The 16,697-nt window shown below is 53.9% G+C and overlaps 1 protein-coding gene across 4 annotated transcripts in view; it reads right to left on the bottom strand.

The window, feature by feature from the left end:
- Window positions 1-7,923: 7,923 nt before the first annotated feature.
- VWA5B1 (von Willebrand factor A domain containing 5B1) overlaps window positions 7,924-16,697 on the bottom strand; it is a 76,332-nt gene continuing 67,558 nt past the window's right edge. For all 4 annotated transcript variants that reach the window (XM_037730449.1, XM_017506352.2, XM_017506368.2 and 1 more), the window contains exons 19-22: window positions 15,843-15,917; window positions 15,145-15,214; window positions 14,239-14,356; window positions 7,924-12,674 (exon numbers count right to left, since the gene is read on the bottom strand). In XM_037730449.1, the coding sequence (XP_037586377.1) occupies window positions 12,192-12,674; window positions 14,239-14,356; window positions 15,145-15,214; window positions 15,843-15,917 (746 nt within the window). In that variant the 3' untranslated portion in view covers window positions 7,924-12,191. The remainder of the gene's footprint in view (window positions 12,675-14,238; window positions 14,357-15,144; window positions 15,215-15,842; window positions 15,918-16,697) is intronic.

The following is a 16,697-nucleotide window of genomic DNA, read 5'->3' as shown; positions in this document are numbered from 1 at the left end:
CTCCCTCCCTCCCTCCCTCCCTCCCTTCCTTCCTTCTCGGCTCACTGTAACCTCAGCCTCCCATGTTCCAGCGATTCTCCTTGGCTGGGTGCAGCGGCTTACGCCTGTAATCCCAGCACTTTGGGAGCCCCGAGGTGGGCAGATCACGAGGCCAGGAGATCGAGACCATCTTGGCTAACGTGGTGAAACACCGTCTCTACTAAAAATACAAAAAATTAGCTGGGCGTGGTGGTGTCGCCTGTAGTCCCAGCTATTCGGGTAATTTGTACTATAGCCTCCACTCTGTCCACAGCGATGGTGGGGTCTAAGGGGGGCAGGAGCCCAGGGAGGAGGAGCTGTAGCCGCAATCCCGGTGAGAGAGGGTGGGGGCTTGGGCTAAGCGGCAGCGCGGAGCAGGTGGCAGTGGGAGGAATCTGGAAACATGCTCAAGGTGGATATGGCAGTACTCTCTGAGTGGCTACATATGAGGCCTCAGAGAGAGGTGTCAAGAATGACACCACGGTTCTTGGCCTCCACAGGCGGAAAGCTAGAGTTGTTTCCTGAGCTGGGACACAGTATGGGTGAAAAAGGTTCTAGAGGCAAGGGCAGGCGTTTAGCGTCCGGCCAGTTGAGGTCCCACGTCCAAGGGAGCTGTCAGCCTGTGGGTCAGAGGAGACGACTCTGGCCGGAGGTCTGCAGGTGGGAGCCCCTGACGGGCGGATGACTGAGGAGCATCTAGGCTGGCTGTGCTTCTCCAGTGAATGAATGACGCTAGGAGCCACGAGATTCAAGGTCTGAGCCCGGCGCCCCCAGCGCCAGGGGGCGCATGGGGAGATGGGGGGACCAGCAAAGGAGAGTGGGAAGGGGCAGCCAGAAAGGCAGAAGAGAAGCAGAGCACGGCCAAGGAAAGCCTGGCCAGGAGGAGGGAGGAATCTCCCAGAGCCTTAGGGGACCAAATTCTGCCTCTTCCACTTCCGGCTGCGTCCTCACAACCTCCGTCTCTCTCTTTCTCTTTCTCCACCAACCCCCTCCCTCTCGCTCTCTCTGCCCCCTCCCCTCTCCCTATTTCTTTCTGGTGGCTTTCTCTGTCTCCCTGGGGATCCTTCCCCGGGCCTCTCCCTCCACCCCTGCCTGCTGGGCCCCTGGCAGCAGGTCGCAGGCCGCCGGGGAGCGGGGATCTCGGCCCCCCCAAGCACGTGCCAATCCCCGGCAGCGGCGGCGTCTCGCCACCAACTCGCTGCCCCGTGCCGCGCCTCCGGCCCGCGCAATGCGCTTTAATATTTATTTACATGCCTTTCAGACTATTATTTATTAAGGTATCGCCGCCCAGTGCGCGCTGGCTGATTGCTGTTAATGTGCCCCCTCCCGGTTCCCACGGCGACACCTTCGGGGACTCAGAGCCAGCGACGCTCGGAGCGGGGAAACCGAGGACCGAGCGTGCGGAGGCTGCCGGGAGGGCGGGGGAGCCAGAGGGGTCGCGGCGTGGCGGCCGCGGGGCGTGAGCGCTCGGGGCGCAGAGCGGGTGGGGGTCGCGGAGCCGCAGGGCGAGAGGCAGAGCCTGGGCGCATTTGCAGACTTGGCGTGGGGCGGAAGACCCGGGAAGCGGGGGACAGTGCTGGGAGCCCAGGCGGGGTCTTGGGGCAGGTTGGGGACCTCAGGACCAAGGGAAGATGCGGGGATCCCAGGCTGCATCTTCGCCAGAGTTGGGGACCTCGGTACCTAGGGCTGGTGCAGGGAGCATGGGCAGGGTCTTGGCAGAAGGTGGGGGACCTGGAATGCGAGGCCGGACCGGAGTGAGGACCGACCCGCGGCGCTTGGGTCTAGTGAGGGGTCGTGTGGCCGCGGGGCCTGGGGAGGGGGACGTTGCCTCCCCCAACCCCACCCGCGTAGGCGGCAGCCTCGCCTCGCCTGATATCCCGACGTCAGCAGCCGCAGCCAGAGCCGGAGGGAGCGGTTTAATTGGCAGGATTTTGGGTTAAGGACAGCTGTGGCTTTACGGGGTTTGGAGGAGGAGCCGGCGCGCAGGGGTTGGGGAGGGTGCTGTTGGAGGAAGGAGTGGGGAGGGGAGGGGGAACAGACTGAGAGACCCTGGAGGAGCGTGGAGAGGCAGGACCAAGCAAGAGGTGGGCGACCTACTGGGACAGAGAAGCAGGTGAAGAGGGACAGAAAATATAGCTCAGCAAAACGAGAAGCGAGCTGAAGGCTGGAGAGACCCAGAAGGGAGAAGGATCCTGCCAGGCTGGCTTCTGCCCCTGCCTGGTGGAGGCCATCACCCCTCACCCCTCACCCCTCACCCCTGTGGCCAGGGAACACCCATGCTCCCTGCATTAGCACTGCCCCATTCTAGGCAGCAGTTGTGGTTAGGAGGGGTTAACTCGAGAACACTGATTCATTGAATTTTATTACTGGTACTGTGGGTAGTGTCTGCCAACTCCTAGGCCTTGCTGGTGTCACCCTGAAAGTTGTCTCTGGGCTGGAAATCACAGCTTAATAAAATCCAGAGGGTCAGGTTTACGTCTGTAATCCCAGCACTTTGGGAGGCCTTGGTGGGCGGATCACCTGAGCTCAGGAGTTTGAGACCAGCCTGCCCAACAAGGAGAAACCCCGTCTCTACTAAAAATACAAAATTAGCCGGGCGTGGTGGTGCATGCCTGTAATCCCAGCTACTCAGAAGGCTCAGGCAGGAGAATCGCTTGAACCCGGGAGGTGGAGGTTGCAGTGAGCCAAGATGGCGCCATTGCACTCCTATGGGCAACAAGAGCAAAGCTCTGTCCAAAAAAAAAAAAAAAAAAAAAAAATCCAGGGAATCGTGCCCTGCCCCTCCCACCCCACTCAATGAAGAGGGGTTCAAAGCCAGCTGTGCAGGGGCCTCCTGGGTCCCTCTGCTGAGCCACACTGGGGCCAAGCACATTTCTTCACGTGAACATGAGTAGGGTAGGTATGGTGATTTTCTGGATGGGCAAACCAAGGCACGGAGAGATAGAGTCACTTGTCCAGCTGGTGAGAAGCAGATGCTGGCTGACCAGGGAGGTTGGTCCAGAAGCTCATGCAGTTTTCACTCCCCAAGGCCAAACCTCTGATTGATGGTGGTTGTAATTTCTTCCACATCCCTAAGCCTGGAAGGGTGTGGTCCTGGTGGCTGTGGAACCTTCTGGCACTGAGGCCGGGTGCTCTGTGCTCTGAATCCGGGTCGGTGGTTATTGGAGGTTCAAGGTGGCTGTTTGCTCTGCACATTCCCTGGGTTCCTGGAGCTTCTTTCTCCATCCCTGGACCAGGTGCACCCATGCTGGACTCTGCCACCTGAAAGCTGGGCTTTTTGGCCTGAGGAAGAGTCTGTGTCTCTAGGAAAGCAGACACAACCTCACAGTGACCAAGGGTGGCATGGAGGCAGTTGCCTTCACCCTCTCATCCTTGAATGTTCTCAGTTCTGGAAGCAAGATATTTTACAGCCTCAGAGCTGGAGGGAACCTTGGGAGTTATCCAGTTCACCTTCCCCTTTTAACAGACAGGGAAACTGAGGCCTAGAGAGGTGTAGGGGCACATAGTCTGGTGACCTGTGCCTTCAATGAATGATTATTGGGAGCTGTGGACAGCCCCTCCCCCCATCTTATTGCAGCATCCAGGGATCTGGGTTTTACTACCAAGTAGGGAGGGCAGCAGGATTTGTCTTCCGTGGGCCCCACCTCTTCTTCCAGCCCGTTTCCAGATCTGGCTCCCCTTCCCTCTAGGGTTCCCTGCTGCTCGAGGGCCTCGCCTCTGCCATCCAAAGTATCTAGCTTGAGCGCATGGCCCCTCTGCCGTCACTTACCTCCAGCCTTCCCCTCTATGTGCAACACATGGATTTTCATGGTGGCTCTTTTGAAGACATTATCTGTATTAGTCAATTTTCTGTTGCTTATAACAGAATATCTGAAGCTAGGTAATTTATAAAGAAAAAGAATTTTTTTCTTACAGTTACGGAGGCTGGGATATCCAAGGTCAAAGGGGTTCATCTGGGGAGAACCTTCTCTGTGGTGTCCCGAGGTAGGGCAGGGCATCACATGGTGAGGGGCTGAGTGTGCATATGTGCTAGCTCAGGTCTCTTCCTCTTCTTCTTCTTTTTTTTTTTTTTTTGAGATAGAGTTTTGCTCTTGTGGCCCAGGTTGGAGTGTAGTGGCATGATCTCTGCTCATTGCAACCTCTGCCTCCCAGGTTCAAGCTATTCTCCTGCCTCAGCCTCCTGAGTAGCTGGGATGACAGGTGTCTGACACCATGCCCAGCTAATTTTTTGTATTTTTAGTAGAGTTGGGGTTTCTCCATGTTGTCCAGGCTGGTCTGGAACTCCTGACCTCAGGTAATCCTCCCACCTTGGCCTCCCAAAGTGTTGGGATTACAGGCGTGAGCCACCACGCCCAGCCCTCTTCCTCTTCTTATAAAGTCACTCGTTCCCTTCCCATGGTAACCCCTTAATAGATTAATCCATTCATGAAGGCAGACTGCGCATGATCCAATCACGTCTTCAAGGCCTCACCTCTCAATACTACCACATTGGGGATTAAATTTCAACATGTGTTTCGAAGGGGATGGATATTCAAACCATAGCATTACCCATCTCTCTAATGAGAGCGCTTTAGACTCAGTGAGGACAGGTGTTTGGGGACCTGAGTGATTCTGGCCCAGGGCCTATCCCTCCCAGGGCCTCAGTATCTCCATCTGTAGAATGGGGATGGGGCTGAGTGTTTGGAGGTTTCTAAGCTCTGGCATCATGGGACTGCCCATAATAAGAGCAGCTGGGACCTGGGTCCCCCAAACCAGAGCCCGTCTGCTGCTTCTCCTGCTGGCCCAGTGAGCAGTGTGTGATGAGCTGGGGAAAGGCAGGAAGATTGTCACTGATTCTCCTCTTGTGTCTTGAGCCTCCTGGTTCCCAGCTGCCTCCTTAGAGAGGGACAAGAGTTGGGCTTCATTTGCTTTCTGGAGATGGCGTGGGGAGAGGGACCTGGTGGGCAAGAGGAGAGGGAACCTGCAGTCCCATCAGTGGAGCAGGGAAGAACAGTTCTTCCATTCACTTGGGAGAAAATGAAAAGCTCAGTAACAAATGTTCCCTGTCTTCCCCCTACTTGGCTATGTTAACACTGCCCAGTAATACCTGGCACTCAGTAGATGTGGGGTGAATTCACACGTGGAATGAATGAATGAATGCATGCATGAATGCCTTTAAGGAAAGAGACTTGACTCCAGAGTTGGGCAGACCTGGGTTTCAATCCTGCCCCCACTGGCTTCTAGCTGGGTGACCTTGGGAAAATTAGTTGATGCATCTGAATTTCAGTTTCCTCATTCATAACACCGAAACGATGGTCTGTAGAGTTGTGAGGAGCAAGTGAGATGAATCAATGGAAAGACCTCGGAATCGTGTTGTCTGACATTAAGACTCTCCAAATGGAACTTTTGATGCTTTTCCCTAAAGATGGCATGATAGGGTCAGACTTTAACCTTGCACTTGAGCACACGTTTACTGAGCAGCTAGGATGTTGCAGACCCTGCAGAGGGCCTAGAGATGACTGAGGCCAGGTCTCTTCTTTCAAGTTGCTCATAGTTTGATGGAAGAGACATGTGGTCACCCAGCTCTGAAATGCCATAAAGAAGTGCTCGTAGTAGCCATTACCTAGAGTATGGACAGAGGGTTGTGGGAGCAGAGGTTGGAGAGGTCCAGCCTGCCCTGGGGGTGCCGGTCAGGGAAGGCTTCCTGGAGGAGGTGGGCTCTGCATTGAACTTGTAAGGATGACAGGAGTGGAGTGTGCCCCTGGGAAATGTCCCTCGTAGGCAGAGCGAACACGCAAGGACTTGGGCAGCTTGTCTGAGGGATCCTGAGAATCTGGTCTCTATCCTGTGTTGCTTTGTCTGGAGATCTTTCACCTAATAGCATCCTGCCCTGGAGGAGACTTCCAAGCATGATTGGAGCTCGCAGTCTGATGGGGGAGACAGGACACACATACCTGTAATAAGAAAGTATCCCCGGTGAGGCCGCTGCTGAGAGGAGCTCTGGGAAGTCTTCCTGGAAGTGGCTTCCCATGGAGTTTGGAGGAGGAGGGAGTGCCAATAGGCGGAGAGGAGGAGGAGTGGGCCAAGCAGGGAAGGACCAAGAGGTCAGCTTCCCCTTTCCAGCCCCAGGTGAGCTAGTCTCACATTTTTAGCAGAGAAGAAAGACTGTTGACAGGGGACAGGAATAGCTTCTGAAGCCTCCCTTCACGCCTGGCGCTCCTCTTTCCACGGACGCCTTTGGTTTGAGCTGGCCCATGCCTGGAAGGCAGTGAATGCCCACAGCGCCCTCTGCTGAACGGTATCAGAACAGCAGGCTCGGAGGGCGAAGGCAATTTCTACAAAGGATGCCCGGTTTCCTACCTCGGGGGAGCCCCATATTCTGAAGCCAGGAATGAAAGGTAGATAGCAACTGGATCAGCACTCAGGAGGGCCCATCTATGCAACCTGGAGGATCTTGGAGCTTGGGAGCAGTGTAGGGAGTGGTTAGTTCAGTTCGGGATGGCTGAGGAAGCTGTTTTAAACAACTTTCCCCCAGATTTTACTGAGGGTTCAGGAGCTAGGGATGGCCACATCCTGGGTATCCAGGGCCCCTCCTTCCCCTAGGCTAAGAGAGGAGCCCCTCCCGGCAGATGCTGTTCCAGATTACCCTGTCTCACTTATCGTAGAGGCCAGGTGCCCCCTCCTCCTCCCAGGCCCTGGATCTGGGGTTGCTGGACTTTGTGCATGGGGGGTCTGGATGCTTCTAGGATGAATTCATAATTGGAAGATTCTAGGTGATGCTCAGATGGAAATGAAGGCAACTGCTGCTTGATGGCAGAACAAAAGAGCTTGGCAGAGCTAGGCTGGACTCAACTTGGCATTCTCTCTCCTTTTCAGACCAGGATACAGATTAATTGAGCCCAGGGGAACTCAGGTTTCCCAGGGGGCACAAGCAGTGCCTTGGAGGGAGCTGGCTACTGTAGGATGGAGGATCCAGGAGACCCAGAATCCTGAGCCGTCAGGCTGACTTTACTGTCTCCTCCAGAGTTCTTGAACCCAGGCGCCTGAGCACCCATTTTCCTCAATGTGTTCTTCATCTGTGGGGGACTAGGAGACACTAATTGCCATCCCAGCAGGACACACACACACACACACACACAAACATACACACACACAACTGGCCTTTACAGGTTGCACAGTGGAGAAAAAGAACAAAGCAGCACATGTCTTACAAAGAGAGAGGCAGTGCCAGGCTCATAGAAGTCAGTGAGGTACAGAGGAGACGTCAGGTCCCCCCAGCTGCCTAGAACCATGGTGAGTGCCAATGAGAGGGCTTTTCTATCATAGCCACAGCCCATCATCCAGCTGAGCCTCACCCCAGAGGTCCATGCCTGTCAACAGTGTTTCTGTTCACCATGTTAGCTCCAGCCTGTTGGCTCCTCTAGTTTTTCCCATTAGGAGCCCTGCGCACCCCACTGCAATGTTCCTGGCCTGCTGGGAATTCCTATTTTAGTCCATTGTCCTCCATCAACTCTGAAAAGGGAGGATTGATTTTGAGGAAATAAGGCAAGTTGCTAAAGGATTTCCAAATGAGTCTTATGTTTGATTTTGGGGTCAGTCTGTGTGGGTTTCAAGACAACATGGTGGCTGATAATGATTTTCAGATAAATATGTTTCATGATCACGAATTGCCTCCCGGAGAAATCTGAAACATGGCAAGCAGCTCGGGAGAGACACTGCAGCAGGTACCATCAGTGCCTTGCTGCAGCCCCCTGGCGGGATTCAGGTCAGTGAACTTGGCCGTGACTCCTATCTGCAGCACCTGCATTGCTTTCTTTTTAAAAAAAAAAAAAAAACAAAAAATCAGTTTCATGCTTCATCTTTCTAATTTCGAACAAAATGTACTAAAAAAAATATGGGTTACGCTTCATAATTTAGACTGTCTCTATTCAGTAATGCTACGTCCTGGTCATGTATTGTTACGGTCATCTTGGAATTGTAGATAGCATATCTGGAATTTTAAACTCTGCAAAGATACTGTACGCATGTCTCGATCATTTGTGCAGGGGAGGTGCCAGGCTGAAGGGAAGGCATGGTAGACATCGCATCATGCTCTCCTTTTATTAGTGCCAGTGCCTACCTTTCTTTGCCTGGCGGCTTTCTCTGGCTGCAGGAGCCTGCTCAGCTGGTGCACCTGTGCTAGACCAGAAGCACCAAGAAGTGAATCCTCCAGAGTGGCCCTCCCCAAGGGGTGAGTGGAGCTGGAGTACACACACCCTGTTCCTTCACTGTGAGCTTTGAGGTGTGCACCTACTCTGACTCTGAGTTACCAGTGGGGCGAGGGTCCACACCTGTAGCAGTAATTTGCTTAGTAACCTTCCCTTTGTTGGTGTTCTTTGCATTCCTATTTCACTTCCACGTTTCCTTAAGGGTGTTTCCTGGAATCACCCAGATAAACTATTTGCACTGAATCCTTGTCCCAGGCTCTGCTTTTGGAGGAACTGCTGTGACCAACTTGTTCCAGGTTGACTGGAACTGAGCCAGTTTTAAAACTGAACGTCTTACATCCTGGCAACTTTCCTCAGTCCCCGGCACACTGTGACGATAGGTCGCCTCATGAGGAACCCGAACGAAGACAGATGTGACACATGAAGTGAGGCAAACGGATCACTGAACTGCTAGTTTGAAAGCCAAGTATCCTTGGCTTTGAGAACAAAAGATAAGACACACACAAGTATAATTTTGTCATATTACCAGGTTCAACAATTTTTATCAGCTCAAAGCCTAGAAGAGAACAGTAGCCACCATGTACAAAGAAGCCATTTCTCTGAGAACAGACACACACACACAACCCCAGGGTAGGATCTGCTGAGTATTGGTGGACACTAGACAGCTGACACCCAGGACTTCCATGACATCTATGTAATTGGCTACCAAGCAAGCAGGCGATGTGCATTCCTAGAAGAAAGTGTCACAGGCACTGTGGGGACATTATAGGTGAGCAGGCGAGGGCATGGGTAGCATGTTGTAGGCACTTGAGGCTCTGACGGGGACAAGCACCAGCCATGCCACTTGAGCCAAAGCCACCTGGGCAGACAGTGAAAATATACCACGTGTCACCACAGTCAGCTGCATTGAGATGAGGCGCTTTGCATTGGGACGCGGCTGTACGCTCAAGACGGCTGGCTCTGAGCCAAGGAGATTTGCAGCATGAACAGGAGAAATCCCACCTTGTTGAGTAACCCTGGGAGGCAGTGCTGTTGAGAGGCTAAAGTCAACGGGCTGGGAGCAGGGTTGGACACACAGGGCAGAGGGGTCCACGGTTGGGGGCTGTAGGCGTGGCCAGGAGCTGCTGCCAAGCCCCTGACCTTGGACAGATCTCTGCAGATCAGATTACCCAGCTGCAAAATGCCACATGCACCCTTGCCCCGGTTATTTTTACACTGGCATTGCAGAGCATGCTATGTTACAGCTGAAAAATGTGTCCATCTTTTTTCTGTTGACTTCTATATCCTCCGCTAGATTGGTAAGAAAAAAAAATCTTCCAGGTGCCATGGCAATGAGCACGTGCCCCATTCCTGGGGTGGCAGTACCCTTACCCCTCATTTCCCAGGGCACTAAAAGTACAGAATGCATTTAAATATGGGGACCACCTGGGGACGTTACAGTGTTCACATAGAGAGATGTGCATTTGGGCATTTGGAATCCTGAATGACAGGTGCTGGGGTGTCATGGACGTTCCAGCCAGACAGGTCAACGGGGCAGCCAATCTCAGGGTGGAGGGGGAAGGCTGTCCCCAGATGGAGGAGACCCCTTTCCTCCTTCCCTCTCATGGGGAGTCCCTGCCAAGGAAGAGAGAAGGGGAACAGTAGCATGGCCCTCAAATAAGGGTAGGGATCGACAGAGGGCAAGTCAAGATCTAGAGGAAACTTCCAGAAACCTTTTCTGACAGCTGTTCCTGGTGAACCAGGGAGAAGGAGGAACCCTTGCTTTTCATGTCTCTGAAGAACAGGTGAAAGCCCACCAGAATCTAGGCTTGGAGGCAGCTAGTCCCTTCATCAGCCACAGTGAGTGGCAGCCCAGGTCAGTGAAGGCCAGGGGATGCCATTCATTTTGCCCGCAGAGAGGGGACTGGCTGGGAAACAGTGGTGCCGGCTGGAAACCGAGGCTGCTTCTGGACAAGTCCAGTGTAACTCTGTCAAACTATGGTGCCAGTTTTCCTGGCACCTGGAAGTGGTCTCAAGCCTGAAGGGCCTCAGAGACAGGGCTGCATCTGCGTGTGGCAGGAGGTTGGGCCCTCAGGGCACTCGGTTGCAGGGACGCCTCTGCTCCACCGGGACAAGGAGGCCCCCAGCATGAGCGCCCTTCTGGCTGTGCGATACCATGTGCTGTTGTGGTCACCTGTACCCATATCATAAACAAGTGTCTGAACAAGCTCAGGGGGCTCACCGTTAGCGCAGAGGGGGCCTCATTAGTGCTAATCTGAGGCCACACCCACAGATGGCAGGACCAAAGCCTCTCCTCTGGAGGCCTTTGGCCATAACTCCTCATCCTGCAAGTCTTGGCTTAGCCTTGACCTTCTCCAGGAAGTCGTGCTTGGTTCTGCTCCTCCCATCTCAAGCCTGGGCTAGATGTCCACCCCCTGTTCTCCCTAGCCAAACCAGACCTCTCCCATCACCACTCCCAAGGGTCAGAATTGCCTGGATCCAATGACTCCAGTGCCTCTTAGACTAAGTCTAAGCCCCCTCCCCGGCTCCAGCCCCTGCTGGAGGTTGCACACTTCTGAGTCTTCCTGAGGCTGGGGCTTGTGCCGGAGCGCACAGGATCCCATGGGTTGGTTTGATAAGCTAAGCGCTCAAGGTCTTCCCAAAGTCTGTGGAGCTTCACACTAAGGTTGGGACAGAATTTGATGGGGAGAGATTAAGGCCTTGAAGGAGGGGCTTTCCAGGGTAGAGAGATTCAGCCTGAGATCCCAAGCTGGTGGGGTCCCTTGGTGAGGTCCAGACCCACCTCCAGGGGAGTCTGTGGGGCAGAGGAGACTGGGCAGCTCCATGCCAGCCATTAGGGACTCTGAGGCCACAGCACTCCAGTCCCCACGTGGGCACCACACCGTGGGCTTGAGGGCGAGAAGCCGCCAAGGGAGCCTGTCTGAAGTGTCCATTCATTCATTTCACCAAACAAATCTGGCCTCCCGCTGGCCAGAGCTGCCATTCCCAAAGGCAGAGCAGCCAAGCATGGTTCTTTGTTGCAAAAAGATACCTCTCTTCCACAGCATGGCATGGTCCAAGAGGGACCCCTGATCCCATGGTGTGACCTACACAGAGGTGCCTCCCTAGTGCCTCAGTACAAGTGATGCAGTTCGCATTACCCAATTCCTAGAAGTGTGTGAATTAGGTAAGGTGTTGTCTGGCAGGCGTCTTCGCTGACTTCTAGGTGACCATGTCTATTCTTTTAGGACTATTTTTGCACAGACTGCCACTTTAAATCTAACACTTCAACTCACAAGATGTCTCCCCTGGCCCTGCCACCACCTCTTCTCAGTTAGAGAGCCACTAATGATCGGATCGGCAGGCCAGTACTAGTACGTACTAAGGAAGCTTCCTAGCCGAAACAAAAGTCCCACGAGCAACTCTTCTGTAAAGTGTTGGGAAGGATGGTTCTCCAGTTGGCTTTTAAGTGGGATGCAGGGGGTCCTGGGCTGTTACCATGGAGACAAGAGCCTGTCCTCCAAGCACCAGACTTGCTGGTGTCTATGTGCCTGTGCCAGCCTGCAGGCCTGGTTACTTATGGTCACTGGGTTCTCTCACCCACCCTTTTATTTGAGTGGGCATTGCTGTGTCCTCTCCATGCCCACTCTGGTCTAGCTACAGGGAGAGCTCAGGCCTCCACTGTGCCCTCTCCCCAGCCCCGCAGCAGTGGGCCCAGGACTGCCTGAATGGGCAGAAAGGAACCACTGAACCACTTGAGATCCACTCCACCACCCTCACCCTCTTATTTCATAGGTGAGGAAACCGAGGCCCAGATGGGGGGCAGGGACTGGTCTAAAGTTGCATGGCTGGATGGTAGTAAAGTTGGGATTGAACTCAGGCCTCCTAATTGCCAGGCCAGGGCTTTTTCTAGTAACTGATATATTGGCTACAGCTCCAAAAGCTCCCCAGACCAGGCCGACACGGCTCCACCCATCCCTTCCCTCCGCCCAGCCTCCCCTCACCCAGCTACACATAATTCGGGTTATAGCAGAGCATATTGAACTCCAGATTCTCATCCCAGTGCCGCAGAAGCACAAACAGCTGGCGGGCAGCAGCCTTGAGTGTGCCCTGCGTGCGGCCCTCAGGTACTTCCTGCTGCTCCAGCCATGAGTTGGCCTTGGCGGCCACCAGCTCCCACTCAGTGAAGTAGGAGGCCGAGCTGTGCTCCAGCCATGCCAGCCCCACCACCGTGGCCCATAGCTTCCCAGTGTGCTCCAGCTTGCCCTCCGCTGGAGGCTCCAGGGAGAAGCTGTCATAGGAGGGGTGCCGAGGCGGGGGGCTGGTGCACAGCTGGGGACTCGGGGTCTTGGACTCAGACAGGCGGGCGGTGAGGGACACTCGGTGGCAGGTGAAGGGGGAGGTCCACTTGAGCTTCTCCATGGGGATGTGCGTGGCCTCACAGAAGGCTTGGTTGAGTAGGAAGGCTCCGGAGGCCAGCTGCAGAGACACCTGTGTGTGGGGAAGCCCCTCAGTGGGCCTCATATGTTTTAGCCCGGGAGCCCCAGGCCATGCAAAAGTCTGGTTTCATGTTGCCCGCCCCACCCTGCCTGCCTGGGGGATTTTCAAGAGACTGAGCAACTGAGCACCTCTGGCCTCTATCCTGCAGACACTTCACACAGATCACTCTCCCAGCCCAGGTCAACATCTTCAGTCCATATTTGCCTCTTGTCCTAGGTGGGTGGGCCCAGCTCGACCATTGGGAATGTCCCCGCCAGGCAGTGAACTCTGGCAGCTCACCTTCCTCTTTCTCCCTGGGTACCCATCAGCTTCCAAGTCCCAACAGGTCTGCATTCTAAATCACTCTGCAATCCATCACATGCTTCCTCACGTGTTTCCTGCCTGCCCTTTCCTCCTCTCCCCCCACACCCAATCCATCTGTCCTACCTACAGAGGGATCTCTACCTGGCATGGATCACACACGTTTTGGAGGCTCAGTTTGACGACTTCAATGTCTCTTAGACTAAGTCCAAAATATGATTAGCAAAGCTCTGCACCACCTAACCCTGGTTTGTCCTTGACCCTTACCCTCTCAAACTGCATCCCCAGCTGCCAAGCTCTCTCGCTCCTCTGGAAGCCTTTGGCCATAACTCCTCCCTTGACCTTCTCCAGGAAGTCATGCTTGGTTCTGCTCCTCCCATCTCAAGCCTGGGCTAGATATCCACCCCCTGTACTCCCCAACCAAACCAGACCTCTCCCATCACCACTCCCAAGAGTTAGAATTGCTTGGTTCCTTGCCTGGATCCTATTAGACACTTAGCACCATGAGTGTAGAAACTACGCTTGTCTAGTTCCAGGTTGTCTCTCCAGGGTCTAGTATTGGGCCTGACTCAATAAATACCTGTTGAGTGAAAACATGCATAGTGCTCACTTGCCCTGGATATTTGGGAATTCCAAATATTATGCACTTGGGTCTTCAGGGACAGGAGAGATATGCAGTGATGCTCAAACTGTGCCCCTCCTTCAAGCATCCTCTGTTTCCCAAGCCCCGAGGGGCCCCAGATAGAGCAGGGGCAGTCTCCCTTGCTCCTTAATTCAGAGAAGCCCACTCCAGACCTGAGCCTCTCGCCCTGCCACAGCATGCTGGGGTGTCTGTAGACCCAGTTGCTAAACATGGTCCATGTCCCTGGGATGTTAATTTTATTCACTTATGAGTCATTTCAAAGCTTATTTTTATGTACTGAAAAACAGATACACATAGATGCATGGAGTAGAATGCAAAATTCCCACGAATTTTTAAGGTAAAGATAGCAGACTGCAAAGAATTTTCGTGATGCTGGTGCTGGCTTCTAGCAATATCCCTAGGCCTCTGGGCCGGGGAGATTCATGCAAACTCCCTCCGCCCTGCATAGTTCTTGGGTGGGAAGCTCTAGGAAGCTTCAGAACTCAGGGGATCTGAGCTCCAAGACCAAGGCCTTCTTCTGTTTAAGGAAATGGAGAGGAAGGCAGGGGATCATAGGAAGGCCTTGCTGCTGAGTGGAGCGGAGGGAGATGGACACTGGGTCAGGGCACTCACCAGCGGCACATAGTCGAAGCTCTGGCTTCCGGAGGTCGACTCCATAGCTTTGATCGGTGTCTTGCTCAGGAACCCCTTGGCTGCTCGCGTCAGTAGCCTGGACTTGTTGAGATTTAGCCTGTGCAGGTAAAGTCAAGTGGCCCTGGGCATCCCAACCTCCAGTGCCCACCCAGAAGCCCCTGAAAGTCAGGGTCAGAAGGGATGCAACAGATGCCTCCGTCCAGTGTCCTTATCTGACAGCTAAGGAGTCAGAAGCCTGGAAAGCTGGGGAGAAGCAACTGCCCTAAGTCAGTCAATGAGTTAGTAGCAGCCGGGCCTCGGAAGAGGTTAGTGTTCTTCTGTTGATCCTCTTTTTTTTGTTTCCAAGACGGTGTCTCACTCTGTCCCCTAGGCTGGAGTGACACGATTGTAGCTTACTGCAGTGTCAACTTCCTGGGCTCAAGCGATCCTCCCACCTCAGCCTCCTGGACTACAGGCACACACCCAAGTCTGGCTAATTTTAAAATTTTTTGTAGAGACAGGGTCTCACTGTGTTGCCCAGACTGGTCTCGAACTCCTGGCTTCCAGTGATCCTCCCACCTCGGCCTCCTAAAGTTCTGGGATTACTGGTGTGAGCTACTGCACCTGGATCATGCCCCTCTTTTACTGTCACATTCTTGTCCAGCCCAGTGGTCAGAGAGCTTTACGCCAGCCCTCCCACGGGTACAAATCCCCCTTCAAAGTGGGGATTTGAGGTAGGGGGATACCTGGGAGACAGTCATCTCTCTGGGCAGGAATGCCTTTTTCACACCTGCCTAAATGTCAGGCTGAACCTGCCTTTGGCCTTCCAAGTCAGGGAAAACCCCAGGGACCACCCCGGGAAAATGGGTGGCCGGAGAGTGTATCTTTATTAGAAATCCCACCTACCTGGATCCAAAGAGATTCTCTGGGGCCTTCATGGAAGAAAGAGTATTTGAGGCCAGGCTGTGCAGGGGACCTGGAGAGCCACAGAATGACAGAGTTGAGACCTGAAGATGACCCTGTCCAACTGCTCACTGACCAACTGGGGAAACAGAGGCCCAGAGAGGGGCAGAGGCCTAGCTAAGCTCCCAGGGACCGGAGCTAACCATTACGCTGTGGAGCTCCTTCTGCTCCAGTTGGCGTGGGGCGGGGTGAGATTATGTCTGCATTTAAAAAGCTGGCCTCCAAGTTTCCTTGGCCGGCAGCCCCTGGGATCTTCTGGAAAGTTACTTGTGGGGACAGTGACAGCTTCACTCAGCTCCGCTCCTTCCCAAATGAGGACACTGAGTTGACCTCCTTGGCACGTTGCTAGAGGACTCTAGGCAGAGTGGAGTGGCAAAACGGTCCCTCAGCAGGGAACTGGGAAGCCTGATCCAGGTCCAGCTCTGTCACCGATGTGCTCTGTGACCTTGGGCAAGTCACCTCACCTCTTCGCACCTGTTCCTCATCTTTCAATTGGGGATAATCCTATTCCTCATGCAGAGGGCTGTTTTGAGGACTCCGTGAAGCCCTGAGGACTCTCTTGATGCTAAGACACTCTCCTGACCCCAGGACGAATCCCTGTCACCATTTTGATGGAGAGGCAGCGCCGCCTGCCCACTCACCTTCAGAAGTGGCGTGTTTCTCACGGCCAGGGAATGTGGCCTCGCTGACAGGAGCAGTGGGACCTGCCTCCGTGTCTAGGACAGAGAAGCCAGTGAGGCCAGACCTTTCTCCTCCCGTCCCCCCCGGGAGAGTGATGGTCTAATTCACGGTGCCTGTGGGTGGGTTGGGGAACAAGGCTAGGGTTTCCACCCCTGTTCAGATGAGCCTTCATCTTCCACAGATATAACCGTTGCTCCACCATAAGATCAGACAGGCCTGTGTTCAAATCCTGACCCCGGCCACCACCACCACCACTGATCAGCTGTGGGGATTTGGCAAAATGACTTTATAAATTTTGATTGCAAATTGGGGATAACGTCATGTATCTCAGAGTGTTGTAAAGATTAAATGAGATAATACGCAGATAGTGCTGAGTCCATTGCTAAGCACTCAGTAGGGCCCTGGACTGTGGACCCTGTCTCAGAAAAAAAAAAAAAAAAGTCAGGAATGTGGGCATAAATCAGAGAACAATTTCAAGGAAGTGATTTGTGGCCAGTGCGGTGACCCAAGCCTGTGATCCCAGCACTTTGGGAGGTTGAGGTGGTGAATGACCCGAGGTCAGGAGTTCACGATCAGCCTGGCTAATATGGTAAAACCCCATCTCTACCAAAAATACAAAATTAGCTGGGCGTGGTGGCGGGTGCCTGTAGTCCCAGCTACTTGAGAGGCTAAGGCAGGAGAATGACTTGAATGCGGGAGGTAGAGGTTGCAGTGAGCCAAGATTGTGCCACTGCACACCAGCCTGGGCGACAGAGTAAGACTCCACCTAAAGGAAGAAGGAAGGAAGGAAGGAAGGAAGGAAGGAAGGAAGGGAG

Source organism: Cebus imitator, unplaced genomic scaffold, assembly GCF_001604975.1.
Source record: "Cebus imitator isolate Cc_AM_T3 unplaced genomic scaffold, Cebus_imitator-1.0 Scaffold15, whole genome shotgun sequence".
Classification (NCBI taxonomy): Eukaryota; Metazoa; Chordata; class Mammalia; order Primates; family Cebidae; genus Cebus; species Cebus imitator.
The sequence above is the reverse complement of the archived record's forward strand: the minus strand, read 5'-3'. Positions and strand labels throughout refer to the sequence as shown.